This window comes from Aythya fuligula, chromosome 4, assembly GCF_009819795.1.
Source record: "Aythya fuligula isolate bAytFul2 chromosome 4, bAytFul2.pri, whole genome shotgun sequence".
NCBI classification, from domain to species: Eukaryota; Metazoa; Chordata; class Aves; order Anseriformes; family Anatidae; genus Aythya; species Aythya fuligula.
The window spans coordinates 43667967-43693584 of NC_045562.1; the positions used below are offsets into that span (position 1 = coordinate 43667967).

At 41.1% G+C, this 25618-nt stretch overlaps 1 protein-coding gene across 1 annotated transcript; it reads left to right on the forward strand.

Moving 5' to 3' along the window:
• Nucleotides 1–3437: 3437 nt before the first annotated feature.
• Nucleotides 3438–25152, forward strand: ANXA5 (annexin A5). Its single transcript, XM_032186257.1, has 12 exons — nucleotides 3438–3496; nucleotides 9792–9876; nucleotides 10977–11071; nucleotides 12658–12771; nucleotides 14972–15062; nucleotides 15999–16078; nucleotides 16551–16607; nucleotides 19530–19623; nucleotides 20873–20968; nucleotides 21505–21563; nucleotides 23646–23768; nucleotides 24797–25152. Exons 1-12 carry the CDS (start codon nucleotides 3488–3490, stop codon nucleotides 24857–24859), a joined length of 966 nt encoding a protein of 321 aa, XP_032042148.1. The 5' UTR covers nucleotides 3438–3487; the 3' UTR covers nucleotides 24860–25152.
• Nucleotides 25153–25618: the final 466 nt, after the last annotated feature.

Consider the following 25618-nt stretch of genomic DNA (forward strand, 5'->3'; position numbering starts at 1 on the left):
GTGAGCAAGCCTTGATCTAGATTAATCATCTAATTCTGTTGTTATTATGCTGCTTTGCATTAATGTGTAGCTTTTAAAGACCCTTTTCAAGAGCTTAGGTCAGGGGGGCAGTAGGCTCTAACACAGCAGCCAGTGTCTCCAGAGCACAAAGCTGAGCTCAGAGAGCATCCCCGGACTGACACAATCCCATCCTTGTCTCCCAAGGAAGTGCAAGGTACCTAATGTCATCTGTGCTCCTGAGCTTACTTTGGTTTTCTGCCTGCTCAACACTTGGTTGCCCAACCAAAACACTCTCAGCTTCAGTGTGGTATTTCAGCACGTCATTTCGCTTTGAGAGCATGACTTGGAGACCAGCCTCAGAATTTCCCACTGCGTGGGCTTGGAAGCACATTGGGAACCAGCAGAGCCTGGCTTCCAAAGTCATTGTGTGTGCTAGAGCTAAACAAATCATTATGGCACCACTACTCCGTTTGTCACCATATTTTATTTTATTTTATTTTTTTATTTTTTTATTATTCCAGGTTGTTTACAACCCTGGGCTAAGGAAATACTGGTATGTGCCAGCAGCACCAGCACTGGGAAGTGGACTGTTACAGCCTGCTACGATCCTGCTTGCATGAAAATCTGGAGGACAGGGAAGGGCTCAGGTGGGCGAAAAACTGCTTTCACCTAATGTATTTTTTGTTTGTTTGTTTTTCTTGTGTGAAAATTAGGCTTTATTGACAAAGAAACAAACAACCCCCTAAATCTAAAAAGTTATTTCTTGCTTTCAGGTGAACACTATTTCATACTAGAGCAGCGGTCAGGTTGAATACTTGTCCATGAAGGTCCTGTATCTGATGTCAGGGGTCACCATCTGTAACTCTTCGAGCCCATTCCCTTCCAGTTATGCATTTGTGTCTTCTTCAGGTTGATTCTGGTTTTGCTGGTACAGCTATTCTCTCCTCTTCTCCTTGCATTCAAATTGATGCAAAGGCTGAAGTTCTGTGGTCACTAGATTTTTTCAGAAATCTGCTTTTGGTAAATGGACTGGCAAATTTTAATAATCTAATATCAACCCCCTCTAGGCCTCCTCACTCCATGAAGTTGTGCAAATATTTATTTGCTTAATCAAATAGTGGTGACATTTTAGTTTGGCTAGACGTTCTAATCCTAACTTCATCTGTTGGCAGCGAGACCACTGTTTTCTGCTCACTTTGACCTTTTCTGTTGCTACAGTTACAGTTCATCTTTCAGCAGGTATTTCAGACCGCCTCCAGAGAGGGCAAATAAATGCTCTGTTCTCACATCCAAGGTTCTTTTCCCTGTTCTTTGTGGATTTAAAATGGAGAGGTTACCTTTGGCTGAATGTTACCTCATGTTTGGCTGGGGGTAAGACTACACACAGGGTGAAATAACAAGCTACTGTGTGTAATCTGCTCAAAGGTAGGAGATACGAAAACTATTTCAAACACCTTGAAATGAAAGAAGGTAAACTTCCTCCACAATAAATGAGAAGCAAAGTGTACACACACTTACCTCAGGGGAAAAAAAAAAAAAAAAGTTAATATCCTTCCAAATCCACAACCTCCAACACAATATTTAAGGAGAAAAGTGGAATTAAATACATCTCTTACTATTTGATACTTTTCTTAAATTTGGGAGTTGCTCAATATCAGTAAAGTATTAAATAATGCATAGGAAACAGAAGTAATTTAATCCAGAAAAATACACTCTCATAGCTCAGAAGATATGAGAAGAGCTGGGGAGAAAGCAAGTTTTTTCTTTCTTTCTTTTTAATGTGCAATTACACACATCAAAATTTTGCAACACTTTGATTAATCTATCAGAACTTTTGTGTCATGCTGCCTAGTTTAAACTACGCCTGGAGTTACAGAAATCCAAGAATTCAAAGCTTGTATTGCAGCTCTGGGGGAGCCAGGAGGGGCTTGCTGCAGCGGAGGGGAGGGAAGGAGAGCAAGGCTGTTGTTTCTCCCAGGCGGTGCAGTCACATTCGAGGTGGTCAGATGCTAACTGCTAAATAACTTGTTAGTGCAATATGTGTATATTTTTCCTATTTTTTTTTTTCAAGAGCTTATATTATTGTTTGTGAAGCTTCATAGATACATTTATATCATTAAAGGCAATATCCCTATCTTTGTGTGTTTGCTGCAGTAGAGAGATTCTACAAAGCTATTTCAAAGTGAAGAGGATTACAGCTCTATTAATTTCTAGACGTGTCGGTAATTGTTCGCATGATATTGATAGAGCCTTTCTAACTTTCTCATTACCCAACAACTGCTCCTTATCACACATCTGAGTCACCAACGAAGTTTGAATTCCATTGGGCTGTGCTCACACCTCAGGCTTTTGGTACTCTGTGTACACGCCTCAGTCTAATCGATACAACTGTGGAGTGTGTTAAAGAGGGCAGATTTACATTGTTTCGTGGGTGCACTTTCTAGATGGCAAAGCTTGAGATGTGGTCCCAGTTTGACCTGCATCTGCTCTGGATATAATGAGTAAGAAGAAAAGGGCTTTTACTTTTTCTGAAAGGGATGTGTGTGTGAGAGCTAGGCTGTGCTTAAACTAAAAGCAACCAGTCTGAACTTTAACCATTATTTCTGAAACTGTTTCATAACTCACTGTTTCCTTAAGAACCTTGATCCTACATTAACTGATGTGTGCACTTCTAGATGCATGGTGCAAGAAACTCGCTATTCCCTTCATTTGACTGTCATCACATCTAGATTGCCACTTCCAATGGATTAGAAGCAAATGAGGCTTCAGTAGGAACATCAGGCCACTTTATCAAATCATTTGGCTCGTGGTCCTGCAAATAAAGGCAGCTGGGTGGATCCCGTGTTTTTCCTGAACTGTTTGCGCTCTTCTGGGACAACAAGAAATGATGGGCAAAAGATTGAAGTTGACATCATGATCTGCAGTCCTGTCAGTATTTTCAGAGCAAAAAAAAAAAAAAAAAGCACTCATTTTAAGACAAAAGTGACTGCTGCATATCAAAAACCTCTCGTCATGAGGTTGTGCCGTATTTTGGCAGAAACACCGAATTCCATTTGTGCTGTAGCCTCTTCCCCTCCTTTCATCCAGCACACAGCTGGATGGCGTTTGTGTGGGTGAGGGAGCAACCCTGCAGCACCAGCGGAAAATGGCTATCGAGCCGTGCAGACTGCACCCCCCGTCTGTTAACCCACCTACCTCGGAACCCAACTGCTTGTCCTGGCACGTGAAATGCCTGCTTGGAAGCTCTGAGACCCCATTCCCTGGCAGGGCGAGCCCCTAACCCCAGCGGGCCCCCTCAGCCTCGGCCCGCCCCGGGCGGTGCCGGCCCGGCCCCCGGGCGGAGCGGGGCTGCCTCCTGCCTGCTGCCTGCTGCCTCCTCCCTCCCTGCCTGCTCCCGGAGGCTCGGGCTGTGGTGGAGAGCGGGCACTGACCGGCACCATTCGCTTTCTGCACACTCGGACTCGATCCCGGCCCGGCGAGCTGCGAAATGGCGAAGGTGGGTGCCGGGATGGGATGGGGTGGGATGCCCCCGCCGCCCCGCTCGGCTCCGGGCTCCATCCCCTTGCCTTTATCCCACTAATGTATTGCTGCTCTGCCTTAAATCAGCCTGGCGGGGGACGTGGAGAGGAGGAGGAAGACGGGGAAAGCGGCTCAGTCATGTGAGGAATACGTCAAACACAACTTTATTATTTTTTTTTCGGTCAGTTTCCACTCGTTTGGCCAAGTTTTCGGTGCCGCGCGTTTGCATTGCGCCTGGGCGTTGGCGCTCGCTGCTGGGCGAGGGAGGAGGAAAACCCAGCGGTGCTCTTCCTCGACGGGCCCTCCTGCTCTTGCTTTGCTCTATCCCGCTTAGTTTTTCTGAAAGTTTTGCAGCTACGAGACCAGGACATCACCTGAGCCTTTTTCCTTGTGTCGGTGTCATGTTTGAGCCTGGATGGAGGCTGGCAGTACGAGGCAAACCCGTTTGTTTTAGCCTTGTATCGAATACATCCACCATATGCTCCCAGCAGTCCAAGGCTTGGGTTGCTTATTTATGGACTTTGTACGGCTGTGGAAAAAGGGAGCCATCAAATTTTAGGATTGCCTTAGCAGAAGTCAGTGTGATTGTGCAGTGATGTATGAGTAATGTGATGGCAGGTGAACTAGGTGATGCTTGAAGGTCCCTTCCGACTAATCTGTTCCTATTCTAACTTAATTAGCTTAATTAGCTTAACTTAATTTAACACTGCAGTGAATATTTACCCATATTCTGTCTGGATTTATTTTTAAGAGAAGGAAATTAGTTTTTTAACAAGTTATTTTTAATAATATTCTGCTAAGTTCCTCCCCCCCCCCCCCTTTTTTTGGAGGGGTAAAGAGGGGATTCTGTTTTCTTCTTCAGGCATCAAGCATGGTTTGTCTAGGATGCATCTCAGAAAAATAGACTGCTATCCAAGCCAGCGCAGGGCATCAGACCTGAGAGATCTACCTGAACAGCATTTTGTTACAGTTCATGTAACATTGCTGATATGTTCAGTGGTGACTTCCTCTTAGTAAAAACATGCAAATTTGCAATTCACTTGTAGTCTGTTCCACAGACACACTAACTCTCAATCTATTTAAAAGGAATATTTCATTCTTCATTAGTGTAAACCAGCTCTTCTTGTCCTTGTGCAGCAGAACTTTCTGCCGCCTGAGGTGACACGGGCTTGAGCTACTGAGTGGGGTGGGGTGAGTTGTGCTGGGCTGAAGTCACTGGAACTATGAAGTCTTGTACCAGGTAGGTCCAGCACTCCAGTTTCCACGTTCAGATGGCTGCTTCCCACTGATTTCAGTAGTATTCTTTACCTGTGTGATTATGCAGCCAAAAAAGAGAAAGACTGAAAGTGTTAAAGCTTTGCAGCTTGTAATTAATAAAATAAATAAATAAATAAAAGTTGAAGAATAAGCTCTGCTCCTCATGGCAGGTATCTGTTCTTAATTTTATTGCACCGTGAAGTGATGGTAAGGCATGAAAATACACATCAATTAATTATGAAATGTAGAGTATCAATTGACAATAGTTATTTATATGTGCAATTAAAGGTTCAATGTTCAAAAAGACTTGACAGCACAGTGTGCTAAAGTCCAGTGTAATCTAAATATTTCCCTGAAGAATAAAACCTTTGATGAAGGTAAGTTATCTTTGGAGTCTTTGTCGCTGGTTTTGCTCAGGAAAAGGATGGCATGCGCTCCGTGGCCAGGAGAAAAAGGTTCATTCATTTTGTGGGAAAACTGCAGCATGCCATAACGTGCTGTACAGACCGGTCCCTCTGTGCCTGTGTTTATCTGCTTTCTTTGGAGGATCGCTGAAGTCTTAACAAGGCATCTTTTCTCACACATCTGTGTACGTAGTGATCTTCATTAATGTATAGATGTGTATGAAGAACTCTCCTGCTTGCTGAGCTATCATCTGGAAGTGCTGCTGTGTGCTTGCTAATTGGGAAACCTTGAAAGAAAGCAACAAGAATTATAGTCTGTATGTTGAGGACTGGCCTGTTTTGGTCTGCTACTCCCAAACATTTCCCTGCAATGAAGTTGGGACTGTGTAGTGTGTCTATTTATAAACTGGCAGGAAGGTGGAGGTGTGGCTGCTGTGTGCAGTATCCGCAGCTCCTGGTCTGTCAAAGTGCTTGTGTGACTGGCAGCACAGGAGTAGTATTGCTTTAGAGGATTATTTCACACATCCTGAAGTACAAATGCCTTTCTAGAGTTGTGTCCTGAGCAGTTCCTTGGCTTTATTGCGGTTATTTGTGAGGACAGGTTCTCTGACAGTTTTTGCAAATGTCCCTGCGTTGGTTCCCAAGTTGCCATTGCTTGATCTTATCTTCTTACTCTCTCTCTTCTGCTCCTGCTTTCTTTTTTTTTTTTTTTTTTTTTTCCTGTTCTTTCTGTCCTCATTATCTTTGGTATCTCTATGGTGTATTGACTCATAGTTCAGCACAGCTGTTGTGCAATTCCGTCTTTTTGTCAGAAGTGTAAATATAGTAGGGCAGATGTGAATATGGTCTGCTGACCGGAGCTTACTCCTTCCCTATAAGTGGGCAATCTGAAGCATTGCTAAACTTAGAGAGGGGTTTTGTAGAAGTCTCCTTAAAGTAGTTGCAGATTCACACTAGCTCCATGGCTGTATGCATCCACTCACAGCATCACTTATGTCCTACTGCTGTTGAAATTTTAGTAGGGATGTACAATCTAATTCTTATATGGCATCGACTCTAATGCGTAGTTTGAGCTGGGCTCTGTGCCTGGTCTTCAATGACCACAAAGGCTTCCACTTTGCTGGTGGGCGCTGTGTTGTGCTTTATCTGCAAGATGGGTATGCTCATTTAAAAAATAAACAAACAAACAAAAAACAAACCAAAAATAAAACCACACAACTCAAGTTAGTCTTTAATTTACTCTAGCACATGACCTTCTGGGTTCTTCCAGTGCTCTGAAAATAGCGTGCCTTCTCTGTTTGTCAACCTGTGTGCTGGAAAACATTCTCCACTTCCATTCCCACCACTCCACAGTTTTCCTATGCCATCTGGTAAGCAGGTGGCTGATTTAAGTAAAAATCATGTCACATATCACCTGCTCTGCACTAGACACTGGCCTTTCCAGCAGTAAATTGATGAGACCCGAATTGTGTTGCTGCTGTGCAGCATCATGAGAGGGGGTAGCTCATCACGTATGGGATATCTGGATGGTAAGAACTTGCTGTGAGAGGGTACAGAGCAAGGGCAACCAGAAATAAGTCCGAAGCAGTTCAAATATGCTCTTTTGTTAGCTGATAATGAATGCTTTGTATCGAAGGGTGGCTAAATGTCTTGTGGGTAGGAAATCTTGTGTGTGCTTGGTGGGGAAAAATTAAAAGGAACCTAGTTAAGTGGCTATTGTTGATTTTGCATGTTTCCTTGGCTGTTGCCAGGGTATGTGGCCACATGACATCAAATTGTGAAGCAAAGTTGTCTGTTGGGAGAAATTAAATATAGCTGAGGTGCTGGTTAGAAACAATTTGCCTGGTGAGATTGCATCTTCCTGTTCTTCTGCAAGCAGTTGTTAGAACAGAATAAATAAGAAAAAATTAACCGACAACATAATTTCTTTGTTGGAGGGCATGAGATCTAAAGCTAGATCTTCTCTTGCATTTAGAGTTATATATATATTCATATAACATACATATATAAATATATTTTTTTCCTTTTCTTTTTATACTAACTTGTGTCTTCATTAGTCCTGTTGGTAGCTGCCTGGAGAAAATGGAAGCTGCTGTTTATTTCTAGTCTATCATCTCAAATTGTCCTTGTGCTACCCAAGGCTGTTTAGCAGCAGGCAGTATAATGGGGTATGTAGAAAGTAGAGTGTGGGTAGCTTTGGGGTGTTACAGTCTTGCAACACTTTTTCTGTTGAGGCCTGTTGTCCTTCTCTTTGTTTTGTTAATCCCAATGTGGAGTGTTGATATTTGCTAAGGGATATTTACTAAGTTGATATTTACTATTGTCAGTGTCACATCTGCCCATTGGTGGCTTCTGAAGGTGCTTTTGGACTGCAGGTTGCACTTGGGCCTGCAAAACTGCATCCAACAATGTCTTGTAAGAGCAGTCCCTGCTGATGGCAGGGCTGTAGCACTATTTCTGATTTGCAAGCTGCAGCACTATCTCTGATTTGCAAGCTAAGTGCCACTCAAGTGCTGCTTGAGGGGGATGCTGTAGCCAAACTCCAGTAAATGGTGCGTGTCAGAAGGGAATGCCTGGAATGTAAAAGGTACAAGAAAACTGTTTTTAGGTTACAGCTGCAGCAGAAGTATTTCAGGAACTGTTCATCAAACTTAGTACATGGTAAGGCTTTCCACTATGTGCTTCGAAAGAGAGCAGAAAGTTTCTTAATAAAAATAAGAAGGATGATTCAGAGTGACTTTTAATCTGTGTATGCACAATGTTTGTGCATACTTTCTCTAAAACAGCCACACAGTGATGTTGGGCCCTTGTCACAAGACTTAGGAATTACTTCAGGAAATGCCCCTTGCTTATAACAAAATAAGCAAAAGAAAACTTTGAATTAAGCAATTGTTTTATCCAGGACCGATTGACCAGAGGGTGATTTTCCAAGGAGGATTGTGGTAGTTGTCTAATACTCAGTGATACTAAAGCAGGAGGAAATACACTTCTAAATTACCCCATTCTGGCTGGTACAGTAATAATGGAGGAGGAGAAAAACAGAGGCTTTTCAGACTTTATCTGTTCTACCAGGTTAAATTCCGTTTATAAATTTGATCCCAGTTCCTTGAGGTTTCTTCATTATAGCTTTTGGAATAGGATAGGAAAAAGACTGTAAGCACATATTACTGTACCTAAATTTGAAGTACTGCCTAAAAGCTTGCTTGTAATGGGAAAAACAGACTGCTCCAGGGGAATTGACGTGTCCTTAAAGTAGGCTGGCTATCGGAAAGCATCTACCAGAAGGAAGTTTGTTGTTGCTCTTAAATGCCGTGGTACTTTGTGTTCTGGATTTCTGAGGTACTTTGGGGTAAGCCTCACCCATTACTACTGCAGCAGGGGGAGGGATAGGGATTCCCTGTTGGCAGTAACACACGGATGGCCTGAGAGGCAGCAGTGCTTCAGGGCAGTTTCTGGTACGTGCTTGCCAGTTCTTTTCTCTCCATGCTTTTCTGGCTGACCTACCCTAGCTGAGTAAATTGGCTTGAAACCACAGCACTGTGAGGCTGAAATTGTTAACTCGAGGGAAAGGCCGTGTCACAGAGGCCAGATGGCTGTGCTGTCTGCGAAACAGGCTGCTGTCAGTCTCGGTGGAAGTCTTGGCATTTCCTTTTGTGTTCTTCCTTAGGATTGGAAAAATGCCCTGCCCGCGCTGATTGTTACTTTAGTATGCCAATACCTACGTTAAATTTTCCTTCTTCAGCTGTTGGAAAGCCTCCCTATTCCCAAAACCCTGCTGTTTCTTGGCCTTTGTAGTTTATAAATTACCTGTATGTATATAGCACAGTAGGTTCTTGAACTGTCGTGTTTAAATAAAGGCAAGACTGTTCTGTGTGGGTGATGAATATCTTTTTTGTGTTTGACTCAAGCAGAAAGTCCCTGAAGAATCATTTTCCATGGAAACATAGTGGAATTCTGTTTGTGTTTGGATGGGCTTATCTTTTATCTTTGGTGTGAACTGTTATTTCTTCTTGGCTGTGAACTACCATGAGCAATGTAGCTGAATCACATGAGTAAAAAGGTGCTTACGCCGAAAGAAACATGATGGAAAAATTGAAAGTCACTGAGGAGTTCAGTAGGTCTCCTTTTCAGGGTGATGGAAAAAATCAGTGTGATACTGGCTGAAAGCTCCATCAGGCTTTTCTTGGGGAAGGAAGTTCTTATTTCTGAATGTGTCTAGGATCCTTGTATGGCTTATCTGGCCTATGTGATTTGTGCAATTAATTTCCCAAATGATTCCAGGAAATGATCATTTCTTAGTCATTTTCCTGCATTCGTGCTCCAGTGTTGTGAGCACCAATCCTGCAAACTACCTTTATGTAAACAAACCTGAACTTAGCTGGCCTACTGCTGAACCTTTTGAGTAGAGCTGTGTTGAAATACCCACAAGCTGCTATTTAGGCAGACAATTGCATTAAAAATGCTATTGTTCTTTGGATCTTGGATTCAAATCTAGTCTGAGCTCGTGTATGGAGAACTGAAAGATGCTGTTATCTTCTATTTCTTTTTTTTTTTTTTGTTTTTTTTTTTTTTTCCTTTTCCCACCTTTTTCTTTTTTTCTCTTCCCTCTAGTCCACAAGAGGCACTGTGACAGCATTCTCTCCTTTTGATGCCAGAGCTGATGCAGAAGCCCTTCGTAAGGCTATGAAGGGAATGGGTAAGAACAATTTATGTTATGAAGAAGAAAGAGTTCTCACTCCTGCTTTGAAAACATTTTCTGAACTCATTTTTTATGTTAGCAGATGAGGATAGGGCGTGTGTCCACATGCTATGGAATGACGGCCCTGGGACTGCAGGAGTCTGGGCATGTCCTAGTTCTGACTGTGTGTCTCTCAAGGATGTTGATTTTTAGATTAACAGAAGTTAAAAATGATGGTTTGGACACTTCCCGTTTAAAATCTGATACTTCACAGGCTTCTCTGCCCATGCGGTTTTATTGCTCAGTAAGATAGACTGTGAATTTAAAGGGAACAACTGTGATGAATTACCACAGAACAGCGGAAGCTCTGTGCTTGGAAAAGGGGCAACAGCTCCCTAGGTCTGGAAGTGGCTAAACACTGGGCAGTTATTGTGACCAAAGAACACGAGCACACAGAATGAATGTAGCCTGACAAGTGGTCTCTAAGCTCATGCTGTAGCTTTCTGTCCCAAAACTTTGCTGTGAGAATAAATGCTAATTTGATACTTTCTTCGAAGCTGCCTGTGGGAAGAAGCAGAGAGAAAGGAAGAATGGAATTCAATAAACCTCAGGTCTATGGACAAATTCAATAGAGCTAGCAAGGTGCTATGTTGTGAGGATAAATTTGTAAACTACTGCATATAAAATCAATAATAGCTCCATACTTCCCTACTCAGGGGTGTTTAGGATTACTGGCCTGTGGTTTTCTGGGAGTTGACAGGGCATTTATTCTGAAGTATATCTCTGGGGGAGCCTGACAGCAGGCTTGTTCATGGAATAAAGATTGTGACTGTTTTATACCTGATGGCTGGGATGCTGGGGGCAGTGTCTGGAACAGGGCACTGATGGAGAGCAATGTGTATTCTCCAGTCATGTTCTTGCTACAGCAGAACACCAAACCTGGTGGCTCAGCTTGAGGTGTGGACATTCGTTTTTTAAATGATTGTGCTGTTTATCGGTAGATTTTTATTTTTGAAGTGTTTTTCATTGTTTTTTTGGTTTGTGTTACTGCTGGGTTTTGTTATTGTTGTTTTTAGAATGTGCTTGTAACTGTTGTTGTTCTTTCTTTCTAACCTCAGGGACTGATGAGGACACTATTCTGAAGATCCTTACCAGCAGAAATAATGCTCAGCGTCAAGAAATTGCATCTGCCTTTAAAACGCTCTTTGGCAGGGTGAGAAAAAACAAACGAACAAAAAACACTAGAAATGAGCTGAATTTGGCCTATGATGATTAGTTAAAACTGTGAAGTGCATTCATCATGCTCTCTGTAAAATATTTCTTGGAAGAAAATCTAGTTTAGTTATTGTGTCCCCCTTCTCCATATAGAGTGATGAAATGGTTTGGGTTGGAAGGAACCTTAAAGGTCATCTAATTCCAACCCCCCTGCCACAGGCAGGGACACTATACCACTAGACCAGGCTGTTCAAAGCCCCATCCAGGCTGGCCTTGAACACCTCGAGGGGTGGGACATCAACAGCTGATCATCTGAGCTGAACAATGCCAACTCCCACAGCCTGTCTTCAGAGGAGAGGTGCTCCAGCCCTCTGATCATCCTTGTGGCTCTCCTCTGGACTCTCTCCCACAATCCACATCCTTCTTGTTCTGGGGGCCCCAGAGCTGGGTGCAAGATTCCAGGTGGGGTCTCACGAGAGCGGAGCAGAGGGGGAGAATCACCTCCCTCTTCCTGCTGCTTTTGATGCAGCCCAGGATATGGTTGGCTTTCGGGGCTGCAAGCGCAAGTTGCTGGCTCGTGTCAAGTTTCTCATTCAATCAATGCCCCAAGGTCCTTCTCCCCGTGGCTGCTCTCAATTCGTTCTCTGCCCAGCCTGTATTTGTGCTTGGGATTGCCCCAGCCCAGATACAGGACACTGCCCGTGGTGTTGTTGAACCTCATGAGGTTCACGCTGGCTCACCTCTCAGGCCTGCCCAGGTCCCTCTAGATGACATCCCTGTCCTTGTGTGTGTCAACCACATGACATAGCTTGGTGTCATCGGCAAACTTGCTGAGGGTGCAGTCAATCCCACTGTCCATGTCACTGACAAAGGTATTAAACTGCGCCGGTCCCAGTACTGCCCCCTGAGGAGCACCACTCATCACTGAGCCACTGACCGCAACTCCTTGAGTGCGACCATCCAGCCAGTACCTTACCCACCAAGTGGTCCATCTGTCAAATCCACACCTCTCCAATTTGGAGACAAGGACATCATGGGGGACAGTGTCAAATGCTTTGCACAAGTCCAGGTAGATGATGTCAGTAGCTCTTCCTCTGTCCACCAGTCCTGTAACCCCATTGTAGAAGGCCAACAGCTTCGTCAGGCACCATCTGCCCTTAGTGAAGCCATACTGGCTGTCCCCAGTCACCTCCTTATTTTCCATGTGCCATAGCATAGTTTCCAGGAGGATCTGCTCCATGACCTCACCAGGCACAGAGGTGAGACTGTCAGTAGGTCTGTAGTTCCCCAGGTCTTCCTTTTTATTCCCTTTGTAAAAATGGGAAATCCTTAAGTTTGGCTAGGTTAGAATATTCCATTTAGATTATCACAAAGAAGTGAACTTTTTCTGTACCTTGTTAGAATACATCAGGTTTTTGTGCAAAAGCTTACATAGTTTCCCGTTAGTATGCTTCTAGTACTGACCTCATCCTCAGTATGGAAGGAGTTATCAAATACTTTGGCTCAAAGTCTGCCATGCAAAGTCGTGGCAAGAAGAGAATTTTCTTGACAGAATTCATTGCAGTACTGTTTGTTCCATATTAGGATCTTGTAGATGACCTGAAATCAGAACTCACTGGCAAGTTTGAAACGCTGATGGTATCTTTGATGAGACCAACGTGTATTTTTGATGCTCATGCACTGAAGCATGCAATCAAGGTAAGGAGAATGCAAGAGATTGAGTATATTGTATACAGTGTTTGTTGCTCTTTTGTTGTGTATAGGAATGAACATTCAGTTAGTAAGGGAAATGATGATAAAGTTGTCTTTTAATTAGTAATGTTATGCTAACACCTGCTAGTATCACTAATGCAATTGTTTTGATTAAAATTTGCATAGCATAAGACTTGTTCTGATTTAGGTTTAACAAGCAGATCAGTGGTGTTTTTAAATTCTTTTTTGCTGCTGAAGTCCAGTGGATGCTAGTTTTTCTGCTGTGAGCAACCTAGGATTTGCAAATTAGTTCACAGCATTTCATTAACACGGTAGCTTTGGTTGTCTCTTTTTGACTGTTATTTAAGCATTAAGTTATTTAGCGCCTGATGAAAACAGTCAAACTCCAAAATTGGTGGGCTAGCATGCCTGTGTAAACTCACATCGAGCACCAAAATTATTAGGGGATGGTATCTGTGTTGAATGTGTTCTAAAAGCTCCCTCCAGTAATACAGAGACAAGAGCTGACAAATCCTGTCAGTGGTACTCTTTTTTTTTTTTTTTTTTTTTTTAACATTTCTCTCTTTGGTGAGTGCATTTATTACCTTTCTGGGAAGGCTAGGTGAAACAACAATTTGCAGTCTGTATGTTTAGATATCTTAGTGTGTTTTTTCATGGGTTCCTATTTTTCCCCCTTGATCACACCTGTTTGATATCCTCAGCCTGTGGAAATTCAGGAATTGGATATCCCTGGGTTTTCTGCAGAAACCTGTTGATTAAAGTAGATGACATTGAAGTTGGCTGGTGTCAGCTAGTGCTTGGTTGGGTGACACTAGCACTCCCCAAATCCTTGATGAGCAGCTGGTTAATATGTAGTCAGCTGTGCAAGCTAGTGATTATGAACCCATGACCCAGCAAATAATGTCTCAGCCAACAGAAGCTGTAATCCTGGAAATTTTTGTAATGTCTTTATGTGCACTGGGGGAAGGGAACATGGCACCTGACAAATAAACTGATAAAAACCTGGCTGACTGAAAGGAATGAAAGTATTCCCAAGCTTCTTGTGTTGACTTAAGGGTCAAAGACTGACAGGGAAATGACAGAACAGATGGGTACAGGAGGAAAACAGAGATAGTGGAACAGGAGTGTTTTTGTTCTTGTTAGTTACAACAAATGGTATTAAACACAAGATCATAGGATCTCAGTGAATGTCTCTGCGCAGGACGAAATGTTGACACTAGCTGCAATTCAACTAAAGTGGATAAGAGCACTAAAGAAGATGTGGCAGCAGGAACTTCACTGCAGGATGACGACTCAGCTAAGGGCATTGTCTGTGCTGAAGATTGAGTTACCTACTGCTGCTGCTACAAGGCTCCTTAGAGAACTAATGTAATAGTGCTTGCCTTACTTGTTGAGTAGGCATATTCTTAAAACAATCTGTATTTTGAAAATGTTTATGTGTATCCTATTAGATTTATACACAGTATAAATCTTTGTACATAGTATATTGATTTTTTTCCCTATAGGAAGTTTTCTCTATAGGAAGAACTGTAAATAACACACCACAGCAAAAAAAATAAATAAAATGCACAGGGTAAGGGCTCCCTTTGGAGTGTAAACAGCAATGGCTTATTCTTATAGGCAAAGTAGACACAGATACGTGGCAAGAAGATATTGCCTTGGCTTTTGTAAACTTTATCCTTGTGAAAGCAGAGTGCCTGTTATGGCTATGTATAGGCTGCAGCAACTATTTGAGGGCCTGAGTTAGCGATTCTGTTGTAAAATGTGTTTGCTTACAATGGAAGGGATGCTGGGTGACTGTTCATCTGTGTGCTAATCAGTGAAGGGCAGTGTGTGAACTTGTGAAATGAGCTGAGATGAAAACTGTTCACTCAGTTACTGTCACGTCATCAGCTGTAACAGTGAAGAATGGAGGTATATCAGGGTGTACTTGACTGTGGAGAGGCTCATCTGAGTCCTGCAGCATGAGCTTCTTTACGTGTTGGGTTGATTTTGAAAACAATCATTCCAGAATGGAAAGAAATTATTTTTCCAAGCCTCCCAGGATAGACTAGGTATTACCAGAAAAATATTTTTTCTTTCTCTGATCCAGATGTATGAGGTGATGCTTGCCTTTGGTTGTCAAAGGGAACGCTTGTTTTCCTTCTGTTACTCAATCAGCTGATTTCCTCTTGCACTCTTGCAGGGAGCAGGAACCAACGAGAAAGTGTTGACTGAAATTCTTGCCTCCAGAACACCTGCTGAAGTGCGGAATATTAAACAGGTTTATCTGCAAGGTAAACTTCAGTATAAAATTAAGTTCTGAGTTCTCCTTTCAGTTCTTTCACGATGATTTTAACACGTTTAAAACAAGACCTATCTGTAAACTGAGGCATGTATCCAACAAGTGAGATTTTGTTCTGCTGAGTTGGAAACTTTATATTGCAAGAAACTAGAGTGGACTGCAAACTAAAATCCTTTTTAGTTTGGGGCTATGATTGGGATATGCAGTGTTTGGTCTTTTTGTGCTTTACAGTTAGAATTTATTCAAATGTTATTTCTTTATTCCACCCATTATTTTCTTTCTTTTGAACAAAAGAGGGTTTTTAAAAATTGAAAGTCAGAAAACTGGCATCCCATAAAGAAATGGGATTTTTTATTTTATTTTTTTTGATTTTCACTTTGTTATAATGTATTGCATTTTTTGATCTTCCACAGGAGTACGTGCTCTCACCCTGTGAATGCAGGGGTTACTTTTTTAAGGCAATATTTAATTCAACACTTTTGTATCTATGCAGATTTCTTTCACACAAGAAATCCTCATATCTTAATGAAGTTCAAGACAAAACTTAGAGTTCCAAAGGACAAAATTTATTGGAGCAAGACTTTTATAAGCTCCTTTCTGTTGAACAGTTGTGAGACTGCCATATTTCTATATAACTCCAGATCTGTATGCTCTTTAGTTCCTTAAAGAGCTGAACCAGTGTATCTCATTCTGGATTCAAAATATTTTAAGTAATCTGTGCCTGCAGCTGGGTGTGAGATGGTGCCTTACCATCTCTTAGAGTAATGTTAGGTTGCAAGGGATGGCAGAATATGTCCAGTTGTTAAAACTGTTTCTGACAAACGATTCCACAAGCTGTGAGTCAAATCCATTTTTTGCTTTTCCCTATTTTCTCATCAAAATAGCAAGGAAGTCCGTAAGGTAGTGAATGGGTGTTGCTCTTTTGCAGAGTATGAGGCTAACTTGGAGGATAAGATCACAGGAGAAACATCAGGCCATTTTCAGAGAATGCTGGTGGTCCTTCTGCAGGTCAGTATCTCCGTGTATGCCTATGTGTGTGTATGATTTTCCTTTCATTTTGTCTGATGTACTCTTTTTACTTTCTGCTTACTGACGAGGGTTTCTAGATAGACTTGGTGATAGGCAAGATTGGTTCAGAAACTGAATAACTCTCCCTGAACTTATGATCTTGAGCTCTGTAATGAACCATTTCCACAGCTCTGGCTTGAAAAGCTGCTATGATACTTCTGGGTATAGCAGAATGCCTGCTGCATAGGTTTTTGAAGGTAATAAAACAGAACGGTTATTTCATAAAGACACATCCAAGCAGAAATGAAAAGTGGGGCTGTTTTTGGATAAGGTGCATTTGGGATTGAATTCTCACAGCGATTTTTGCAATCTCAATATATTAGGTGCTGTTTTTTGTTGTTGTTGTTGTTGTTGTTGTTTTGTTTTGTTTTTTGATTCACCTGTCAGCTTAACAACTTTTAAATTTTTTTAGGCAAATAGAGATCCTGATGGCAGAGTTGATGAAGGTCTTGTTGAGCAGGATGCACAGGTGGGTGAATGACTTACTTTTTGTTGGGGGAAAGGGTATTTCTACAATTACCTCAGAAAGAACATGCATAAATACAGTTCAAATGTGAGAGAGAATTTTTATGATTTTGTGTGTGTGTGGTTTTTTTTTTTTTTTTTAATACATTTTGCTGCACTTTTATATGTTCTGGACAAAAGAAGTGACAAAAGGTGAAATGTTGGGATCAAGACTTGTGGCACTTCTGTGTTTCAGTGTAAACCACGTCTTGTTTTATTCATTACTTGTTGAGGTGCCTGAACAGAGCAGTGACTAGGTCATAAGAAGAGAGAGTTGTGATTGTTGAGGCTGTGTGGTGCTGAGGCCCTGACTGCTGGAAAACAGCAGTGTGTTACTAGTTCGTTGTTTAACATGTGATTTGGGCTTCTCTCTAAATTCAAGCCTAATATATCTTGTGTCATACACATGTTACAGAGAAATAGTAATGCTATTTGGTATAGCTCAGATGTATGGGATACATCCAGAGAGGGTGAAATATTAAAAAGAAAATATTCCAAATACTTTGTGCTACTGTAACAAATTGACAGTCCAAGAATTGTCCTCTGGAGTTTCTAGGGACCCACCCATTGCCATTTGTGAGTATTTTCCATGACTTTGTCACTGATCACTTAACTTATGTTGTACACAGGAAGAGAAGTACCAGCAATAAATTTGTATCCCTGATGAAGTCTTTTGCTGGATTCTGTAGGGTTTGTTGTTGTAGTTGTGGTCAATATTTCAGAGATCTGATTACAGAAGTAATGCATGTTTCTTCTCAGCTGTTTCAGATCTCTGGGTTAGAAATTGTCTCTCATAAATTGTCTGAGATGAAAGAAAACATATGAACTGTTAAGGTGACGAGGAGGAAAAAACAGGATACCAGATCAATAAAACATTCTCTTGATAGCAGGGCAAGGCATAGAGAGAGAGAGAGAGAGACCTGTGCCAATAAGATATATTTTGTCAATCCTTTGTTGTGTACATTCAGAAAGCATCATTCTCCTTCTATTAAAACTCATACTGTGAAAACTGGAGCCTGGAGATTAAGGAGACACTGTACCTAAACGTAGAAATGTGGTTTTCTAAATGGTCTCTCTGGTTTGTTACATATGTTTGTCACATTTCTCTTAGCTGTTTTATGCAAAGATATAGCTAACATAGCTGGAATGGATGCAGAGCATTTCTGATAATTTCTAAGCGGCTGGGGAAAAAGCATTTGAGGTGGTATGGGCGTGTCGGAAACTTGTAAGATTTTTCTGAGGATACTTAAAGGGGGAAGTGTAACTTCTTGCAAGACGTTTTGTGAATATCACTTCTTAAAGTTATACAGTTGAGGTACACTTTAGGTATTGCATAGTAGCAAGGCCAGTGAAATTTTAATGCAGTTTAGCTATTTTTACAATTATGAACTTTGTTCCTGACAATAAGATCAATATGAACAGCACCTGGCTTAATGCTTGTTTCCAGTTTCTTTGTAAGTCAACAGACACGTCCCTGATTTAACGCTTGTTTGAACTATTATTCAGAATACTGCTTAAGACAGCTACTACACCACGTTGGTGATTCAGTTTAGGGGAAGAACTTCTTTTATTTCTACATGATGGTGGGAGAATGTATGGAGATCTGTTACTTGCCATTAAGAAACTGAGATCAGGCTAGATGATCTTGCTTTAGTTTTAAGACATTACAAACGTTCAGTTTAGAAATAACAGTGCCTTTAGTCCATGGGAATACAAGGTGGGAAAATGCAGCCTAGGTGTTAGTAACTGTTAGAGCTTACATAAAATGCCATTCGCAGCTTCAGGTATCTCCAAAGAAATGCATTCCTGGAGCCTCTAAATGCTGTGGTGGCATGTGGATGGAGACTGCTGGTATTCGTTTGAAGAGCTTAGCATATATTTTAAACTAAATATCCTTGCAATGCTTTAATGGCTTTTTTTCCCCTGCTTTTGTGCTCTGTGTCATTAATGTATCAGCAGTCACAAATGCACTTTATACAGGATTGTGGGACAAACATAAATAGGAATTTGGTAGCTTTGCATTCAAGTTTTACAGTACGGGCAGACAGCTGGCCAACAGCATTGCTATGCAGGAGATCTGCTTGAATGGGTGTTTCTAGGAAATATTTGATTGTCTTAGTACAGGTGGTAACTTGTTTGCCTGCCTTCTGTTTGCTGAGGAGGGGGAAAAGAAGCTGTATGCTCTGATATCTAAAACCTTTCTCCTTACATTGTGTGGTGTTTAGCACACGATTGGAGAAGGCTTCTGAGTTTCATCCGTTTTGTTTTTCTTCTGCTGTCTGCATGAATTTTTGAAAACATTTCACTTTTCTGAAGTTTGCTAGTAGCCTTCAGACTAACCTGAAGAGCAATCACTGTGCTCTAAAATTATTAAAATCTGTTACTGATCTAGTTTTATATTGGTTAAGAATTTAGCATCTGACAAATTGTGTTTCTGAGGACTTTAAAATCCATCTGCCCCTCTTTTTTGGAAGACTTCCTCCTGGGCCGAGTTAGCAGAGTTCTTCCATTGAGATGAGTCATAATGTAATAAAGTTTTGCCAGTTTGATTTAAAATAGGGGAAGGAAAAAAAAAGGCAGTATTAGGAATGGATTTTATCTCTTGGATTATAACAGTTTCAGAAAACTTGAGGCTTATGAAAAGGACTATGCACATAGTTAGGGCCTTAAGCAGTATTATTCATGTGAATGCTTTTGCAGCCAATTTCAGACTTTAGAAAGGAATAAATGATAAAGTCAGTTTAGTATTTGGCAATTTTATGTTTTTTTTTTTTTTCTTCCAGCTATAGCTTGTTAATAATTTTCCTTAGAGTAAGAAGAATGGAGCTTTTTAGATGTGCAACCATATCACAAATGCTGTTGTTTTAATCTCTTCAATTTACAACAGGTCTTGTTTAGAGCTGGGGAGCTGAAATGGGGAACAGATGAAGAGAAGTTCATTACCATCTTGGGAACCCGAAGCGTTTCCCACCTAAGGAGGGGTAGGTAATATGGTCCATGTATGACTGAAAACTTCTGCCTGAATTCCCGCTGTTACCCGGGTGGTGGTAGAAATGGTAGAAGAACCATTTCTGGTACTGCATTTGTCAAGTCCAGTAACATTTATTCACTTCTTCCCTCTACTTTTATTTTTGTTTCCTATAATTCGCTTCTTCCACAGCAAGAAGTGATCTGCTGCTTGGAGTGTGCAGTGGATCTGAGGAACAGCTGGAGTACTTCTTTCTGGATGTGTGCTTATTGTTTTTTCCTTTGGAAAAGGTCATGGCAATAAAGTGATTCTGAGAGACTGTTATGAGTCACTACAATCTCATGAAGATCAGCCCTGAAAAGATCAACCCTTTTATAGGTGCATATTCTATTAGCTGATAATAAGGAGACAATAATATTTTTCCTGTTCTTCATCCATTCATAAGTCTGTTTTATTAAGCTGCTTAGGGCATTGGGAATAAGGATCACTACATTTTGCTTTGGTTCTCCAGTCTCTTTGTTTTTCCTTTACCCTTTGGATTAGTTGGATTTTCAAAGCTAATTTGGTTTGCGATTTTAAATATCTATTTATTTTTAATGTTACTGGCATTAAAACAATCCTAAAGTTTGTTTATATTCATCCAACGTGTACTTGGCATGATAGAAATGTAATGTTTCAAAGAAAAGTTGTCTTACCGATACTTATGAACACAGACTGCCAGTAGGACAGTTTGCATGAAGTTAAGTGGGTGGAGTAGCCCAGCACAGACAAGATCTTAGATTCAGGCTAAATGATAGCTGTGCTCTGCGACAAAATGCTTATCACTTCTTACAGCTTCCTATCTTCCCTCAGAGGGGAAGGATCACCTGCTGGCAACCTTCTGGCAATATTCTCCCCAATGTACTCCAGGATACCATTATCCTTCTTTGCAGCAAGGGCCCGTTGCTTGCTCATGCTCAGCTTGGTCCTTGGTCCCTCAGGACCTCCAGATCTTTTTCTGCAAAGCTGCTTTTCAGCTGGGTGGCTCCAGCATGTTCTGGTGCATGGTGATACTCCTCCCAAGGTGTAGGAACCTGTAGTACAATAGAAATCCAGTAGGAAATAAACATTTTAAAACAGGTCAGAGGGAAGAATGAGTGGACAACAGCATTTGAACAGTGGATGTGGAGATACAGATGTCACTAACCTGTCTGTACTGAGGAAGATACTGGGGAAGATATCTGACTACACATGTGACATTAAGCACGCTTTGTGTTTTCCAGTATTTGACAAATATATGACCATTTCCGGCTTTCAAATTGAAGAGACCATTGACCGTGAAACCTCTGGTGATTTGGAGAAGCTGCTTCTGGCAGTTGGTAATTACAGAATTAATTGATCTCAAACTGGCCTTCTCTCTTTTAATCCCTCGAATTCCACTCGTCACAGGAAGTGGCATGAAAACATGGTTCCTTCTTAGTGGGACCTTAATAGACCCAATTCTTGTGTTTAGAGAATAAGCCTCTACTCTTTTTTTTTTTTTTTTTTTTTTTTTTTTTTTTTTTTTAATAGATGAGGGAAAGGGTGGGATGGTGTTGTGAACTGCCTTCTGTTCGTGATGTGCACCGCCACCAGAAAGTGAGACAAAGCTCTGCCTTTGTATTCCTGGCATCTCATTTTTGGACAATGCTACTTGTGACTGGGAGTAGAACTTGGCTAGTCAGGTCTCTTCTATGACAGCACTTTAACTCTTAAAACCGAGAGTTGTAGCAGAGGAACAGTCGAGCTAGCTGTATACTCAATTGTCAGCATTGGAGAGAACGATGCAGAAGCATGCAGAAGCCTTATCTTGCCAGTGACAGATTGTCTCGTGTTGAATAGCAATCAGTAATTTAATCCTTTGCCTCTTTTTCAGTGAAATGCATCCGCAGTGTGCCTGCCTATTTTGCTGAGACTCTGTATTATTCCATGAAAGTATGTACATGTTTTCCATAAGTCACTTTCCTTCTCCTGTGGCTACTGTTCCTCACCCTTTCACTTGTTTTTCATTTCTTCTTTCACTGCAAATGCCAACAGGATACTGTATCACTAAGCATCTGCAAAAGGTTTGGGGTATGCAGATCTGGAACAGGCTACAAACAATTCATGTGCCTTTCTTTGGGTTGATCGTAAGTTTATCAGACCATAAGTATTTGACTGGAAACATCAGTCTCATCAGCTGTTTTTGGACTTGATCTTCTTACAATGGAAAACATCTGGCTAGATCCATCACATGCCTTCAGCTAGATAAACAGTGCCTTAAGGTGATGGATATATTTAGGGAGTAAAGATGACCAAAAGCTGAACTGCAGATTGTGTAGATTTAGTGCTCTTTGTTTTAGAAAAGAGTATTCACAGACTGAAAGTGCAGTTAGCTTTGAAACACAAGCTTAATGGCTTATCCATCCCATTTTGAGAAGGAAAAGTAACTTTTAGGAGAAAAAAGGAAAGAGATCTAAACAGCTATGAAAGATTCTGGAGGGGAACCCCATCAGCAGCACAGCTGTGTTTCTGTTGTCCTTTCCTTCCCTTGAGTAAGAAGAGATAAGCAGGAAATCTGTATTTTTAAATCACAGTGACTAATAGTAATTAAAACCCTAGGAAAGATGAGGTAGGTAGTCTTTTGTTTTCAAGCAAATTATCATCTTCCCTGAATATATTCCTCCCTTCCCCACGCTGAAAAGCACTGAAGTGTGTTTGTCACCAGGTGGTTGTGCTGAGGAGGTGTCAGCATGAGAATTAATTAAAAGGGATGAAACAGTACCTTAACTTTTAAAAGCTGCTTTACTGCTTTAATAACCATCAGTGTAAAAAATAGTTCAGATGGAAAATCCAAAACATGCTACCAGCATGCTGAACTATATGAGGAGGACCACTTTTTTATTTATTTTCATTTTTACTTTTTAAAGGATATGGTAGAGAACTTTTTTTTTTTTTTTCTGTGGATTTAAGAATCTTTTTGATTTCTGTTGTGAAGAGCGTGGCACAAGTCTGTTGGTGAGATCCAAATTTTTTTCAGTAACATCGTTAACCTCTGTAAGAAAAAAAATCATTGTTTATAACTTTGGCAGAAGAGTGTGTACTTGTTATTTAGCAGTTTGACATGATAAAGTTCTACAATCTGTCTGCCTTCATAATAAGGTGGGGCAGAGCCTGGCTTTTAGCAGATTTTAATGTCAAATCCTACTCTGAAACAACTGGACTCACGGCGTAACTTTTGAGCAGCTTTAGGGCACTTGTAGATGTAACCCAGGAATATTACAGCCAGTCGAAGGATTGAGTGGCCCTGGACATTAGGCTGAAGATGATCGTGGGGGCTCTGCCAAGTCCTTCCTTGAGGTGCATTAGCAGGTCAGCATGTGAAAATGTGTACTGCTTCAGCTTGTGTGGAGTCTGACGTGTCTGAGCAGGAGGGGTCGGCGGGTCCATCTGACACCACTTGCTAGTGCAAAAACTTAAAATATTTAAAGCAGCGAAGATGAATAAAAGAGTTCTGTGGTTGGAAAGGGGATGTGAAGTTTGTTTTCATAATAAACAGCTAGCTAACTTGTGGAATGGGTTGCTTTACAATGCTACGTGCTTGGTTTTAGTCCTTAGTTAGGATTTATGTGCCCCCTTCCAGAACTGACTGCACTTCTGCAGTCTGAGACTTCACTGAGATGGTGATATGCATGTGATTCTGATTGTAGCAATCAGATATACTGCTGTGTAATCTTGGGACTGGATTATTTTAAATTTATCTGGGCATTGGCAGTTGGTGTCAATGAAGATGAAACAAAATTAGAGGGCTGACTGTACAGCACTTCACCAAACTCTTGGGGCTTGGAGCACCTCACATGGTTGGTCTTTGCATTTTAGCGTGAATGCCTTGTGATACTGTCCCAAATACTTTGTTGCAGAGTAGAAATGTAAAGCACAAGTGTTTTGAGACATCACTTGCTCATTTTTGTTTGTTGTTCTATGACAGTAACTGTCCATGACAAACTCACAGTGTAATATTTAAACTTCTCTTTGTAGGGGGCTGGCACTGATGATGACACCCTGATCAGAGTCATGGTTTCGAGAAGTGAAATCGATCTGTTCGATATTAGACAAGAGTTCAGAAAGAATTTTGCTAAATCGTTGCATCAAATGATTCAGGTAAAACTTCTATTTTGTCATCCGGGAAATTAGGGGTATTTAAGATGCAATTGTTTCCAATGTTTGTTTTTGTGGAAGGGAGGGGGGCGGATGTGTGTAGAGCTGGACCTCGCTGTGTTATCTGAGAGCAGCAAGGGCTGATCTGCAGTTTTATGAAGTATCCAGTAGTGTCATTTAAGTGGGAGACATTTCCTAAGAAAAGCTGAAGGTTTCTTTCCAGTGTTTGCTGGGAGAGCAGATGTGGTTTTCTGAAATTACACTTACTCATTTTTTTCCATTTTTAGTTGCTGCTTCATTTCCTTTTCCTTGTCTGGGTTCCTTAGGATTTTCAATGCTTCAGAGAGGGTGCTGGCTCCAGAGAAATAGCAGTGGGGTTTGGAGTCTGCATTACCATGAAGTCAGAGCTGCAATCTCTGGTTGTGGTGTGTGGAACCTTTAGGACTACTTAAAGTGGAAGAAATTTCACTGGAGTCATTATCTGAATCATTATCTCCTTTAAGTGGGTGGGATGGAGCAGGAAGGGAAAGAGCTAGCAGGAAATCCAGAGCCAGCAGTTGCAGGATCGTTGTATATTTGCTGCAAAGTTAGGCCAAAATGCCTTTTTTCCTTGTAATTTTTTGGGGGTATATTTTATTTTAAATGCTGCTTTTTGTTTGTTTGTTTGTTATTACTCCTTATTTGATAATCTGTCTGTGACAACATAAAGTTCTCTGCTTTGGTGCTGCTTCTGGATTCTCCTTTTCTTGGACTTTCTCATTTGCAGTTGAATGCTTTTTAATGTGCAATAGGTAGCTCAGTTCTAGTGAAGCTTTCAGGAGCTTTTATTGTCTCTGAAAGTCTGTCTGTGTAAATATAGCTCTAACAGAAGAGGCAGAGAATTTTTTTTGCATCATTCCTGAGCTGGGAGTAATCCAAGTGAATTTCCTGTGGGTGGGACAAATGCGTAATGTGTTAGTCTTCATTGGTGGCTGCTTTTCCTTGCATTTCTGTGGTTGTGACTCATGGCAACTGGTTTGTTATATTAACAGAAGGACACGTCTGGGGACTACAGGAAAGCACTCCTGCTCCTCTGTGGTGGAGACGATGAGTAACGGTGGCAGCGACACGAAGGATTTGTTGTACTCCAGCTTTGCAGCCCTTCAGTTAGCATGCCTGGCTAAGATTTTGCATCTTAATGCTTTCTGGCTGTTTGAATTTATACTAGTATCGCACTTACTAAAAACAAATGTATTATCCAGCTGATAAGCAGTCCCTCCTTCAAGTGCCTTCGGAAAGTATGCAAAAGTCCTCATCATGCAAGATGGGTCCTGAACACAGAACCCAGTTATTCGCAAGTGTTTTGCTGAAATAGGAAAAAGAAATCATGTATTTCCACTAATAATTTAAAGACTTTTTTTTTTTTTTGCTTTTATTCTCTACATTTCCACTGAATGTTAACCTAGTTTTAACATTGCAAATGAAGAAAAGGTATCCTTTGTATGTAATATTTGGATGAATTTGCTAATCATAATAAAACCAGTCATTGGAAATCTAAAGAACCAATAAATTTTTTCCCTCTCAGAAAAGTTGTATGTGGTTTTTAATGGGCAGAGATCCATTTTCCTTTTTCCTGATTCTACTCAATTCTCAATTTTTTTTTCCTGATTCTACTACTTCAAACAGATGTTCTATTTTTCCCTGCTAGTATGCAGGTTTACAAGTATATTTGATGTTTTCCAGCTGCATGTCATGATGCCTACTACTAGACTTCTGTGGTAGGGACAGCTGATGAAGATGGGAAGAAAGTGATCCATACTTTAGGAATCTTGCATGAAAGAAGGGAATGTTGCAGCACCACTCTCTGATCAGGT

Bases quoted from the DNA above. Each gene is read 5' to 3' on its own strand.
- ANXA5 (XM_032186257.1), top strand. The intron at 16,079-16,550 runs GTCAGTATCTCC...AAATTTTTTTAG, and splicing joins TGCTGGTGGTCCTTCTGCAG to GCAAATAGAGATCCTGATGG. The intron at 23,769-24,796 runs GTAAAACTTCTA...TTATATTAACAG, and splicing joins CGTTGCATCAAATGATTCAG to AAGGACACGTCTGGGGACTA.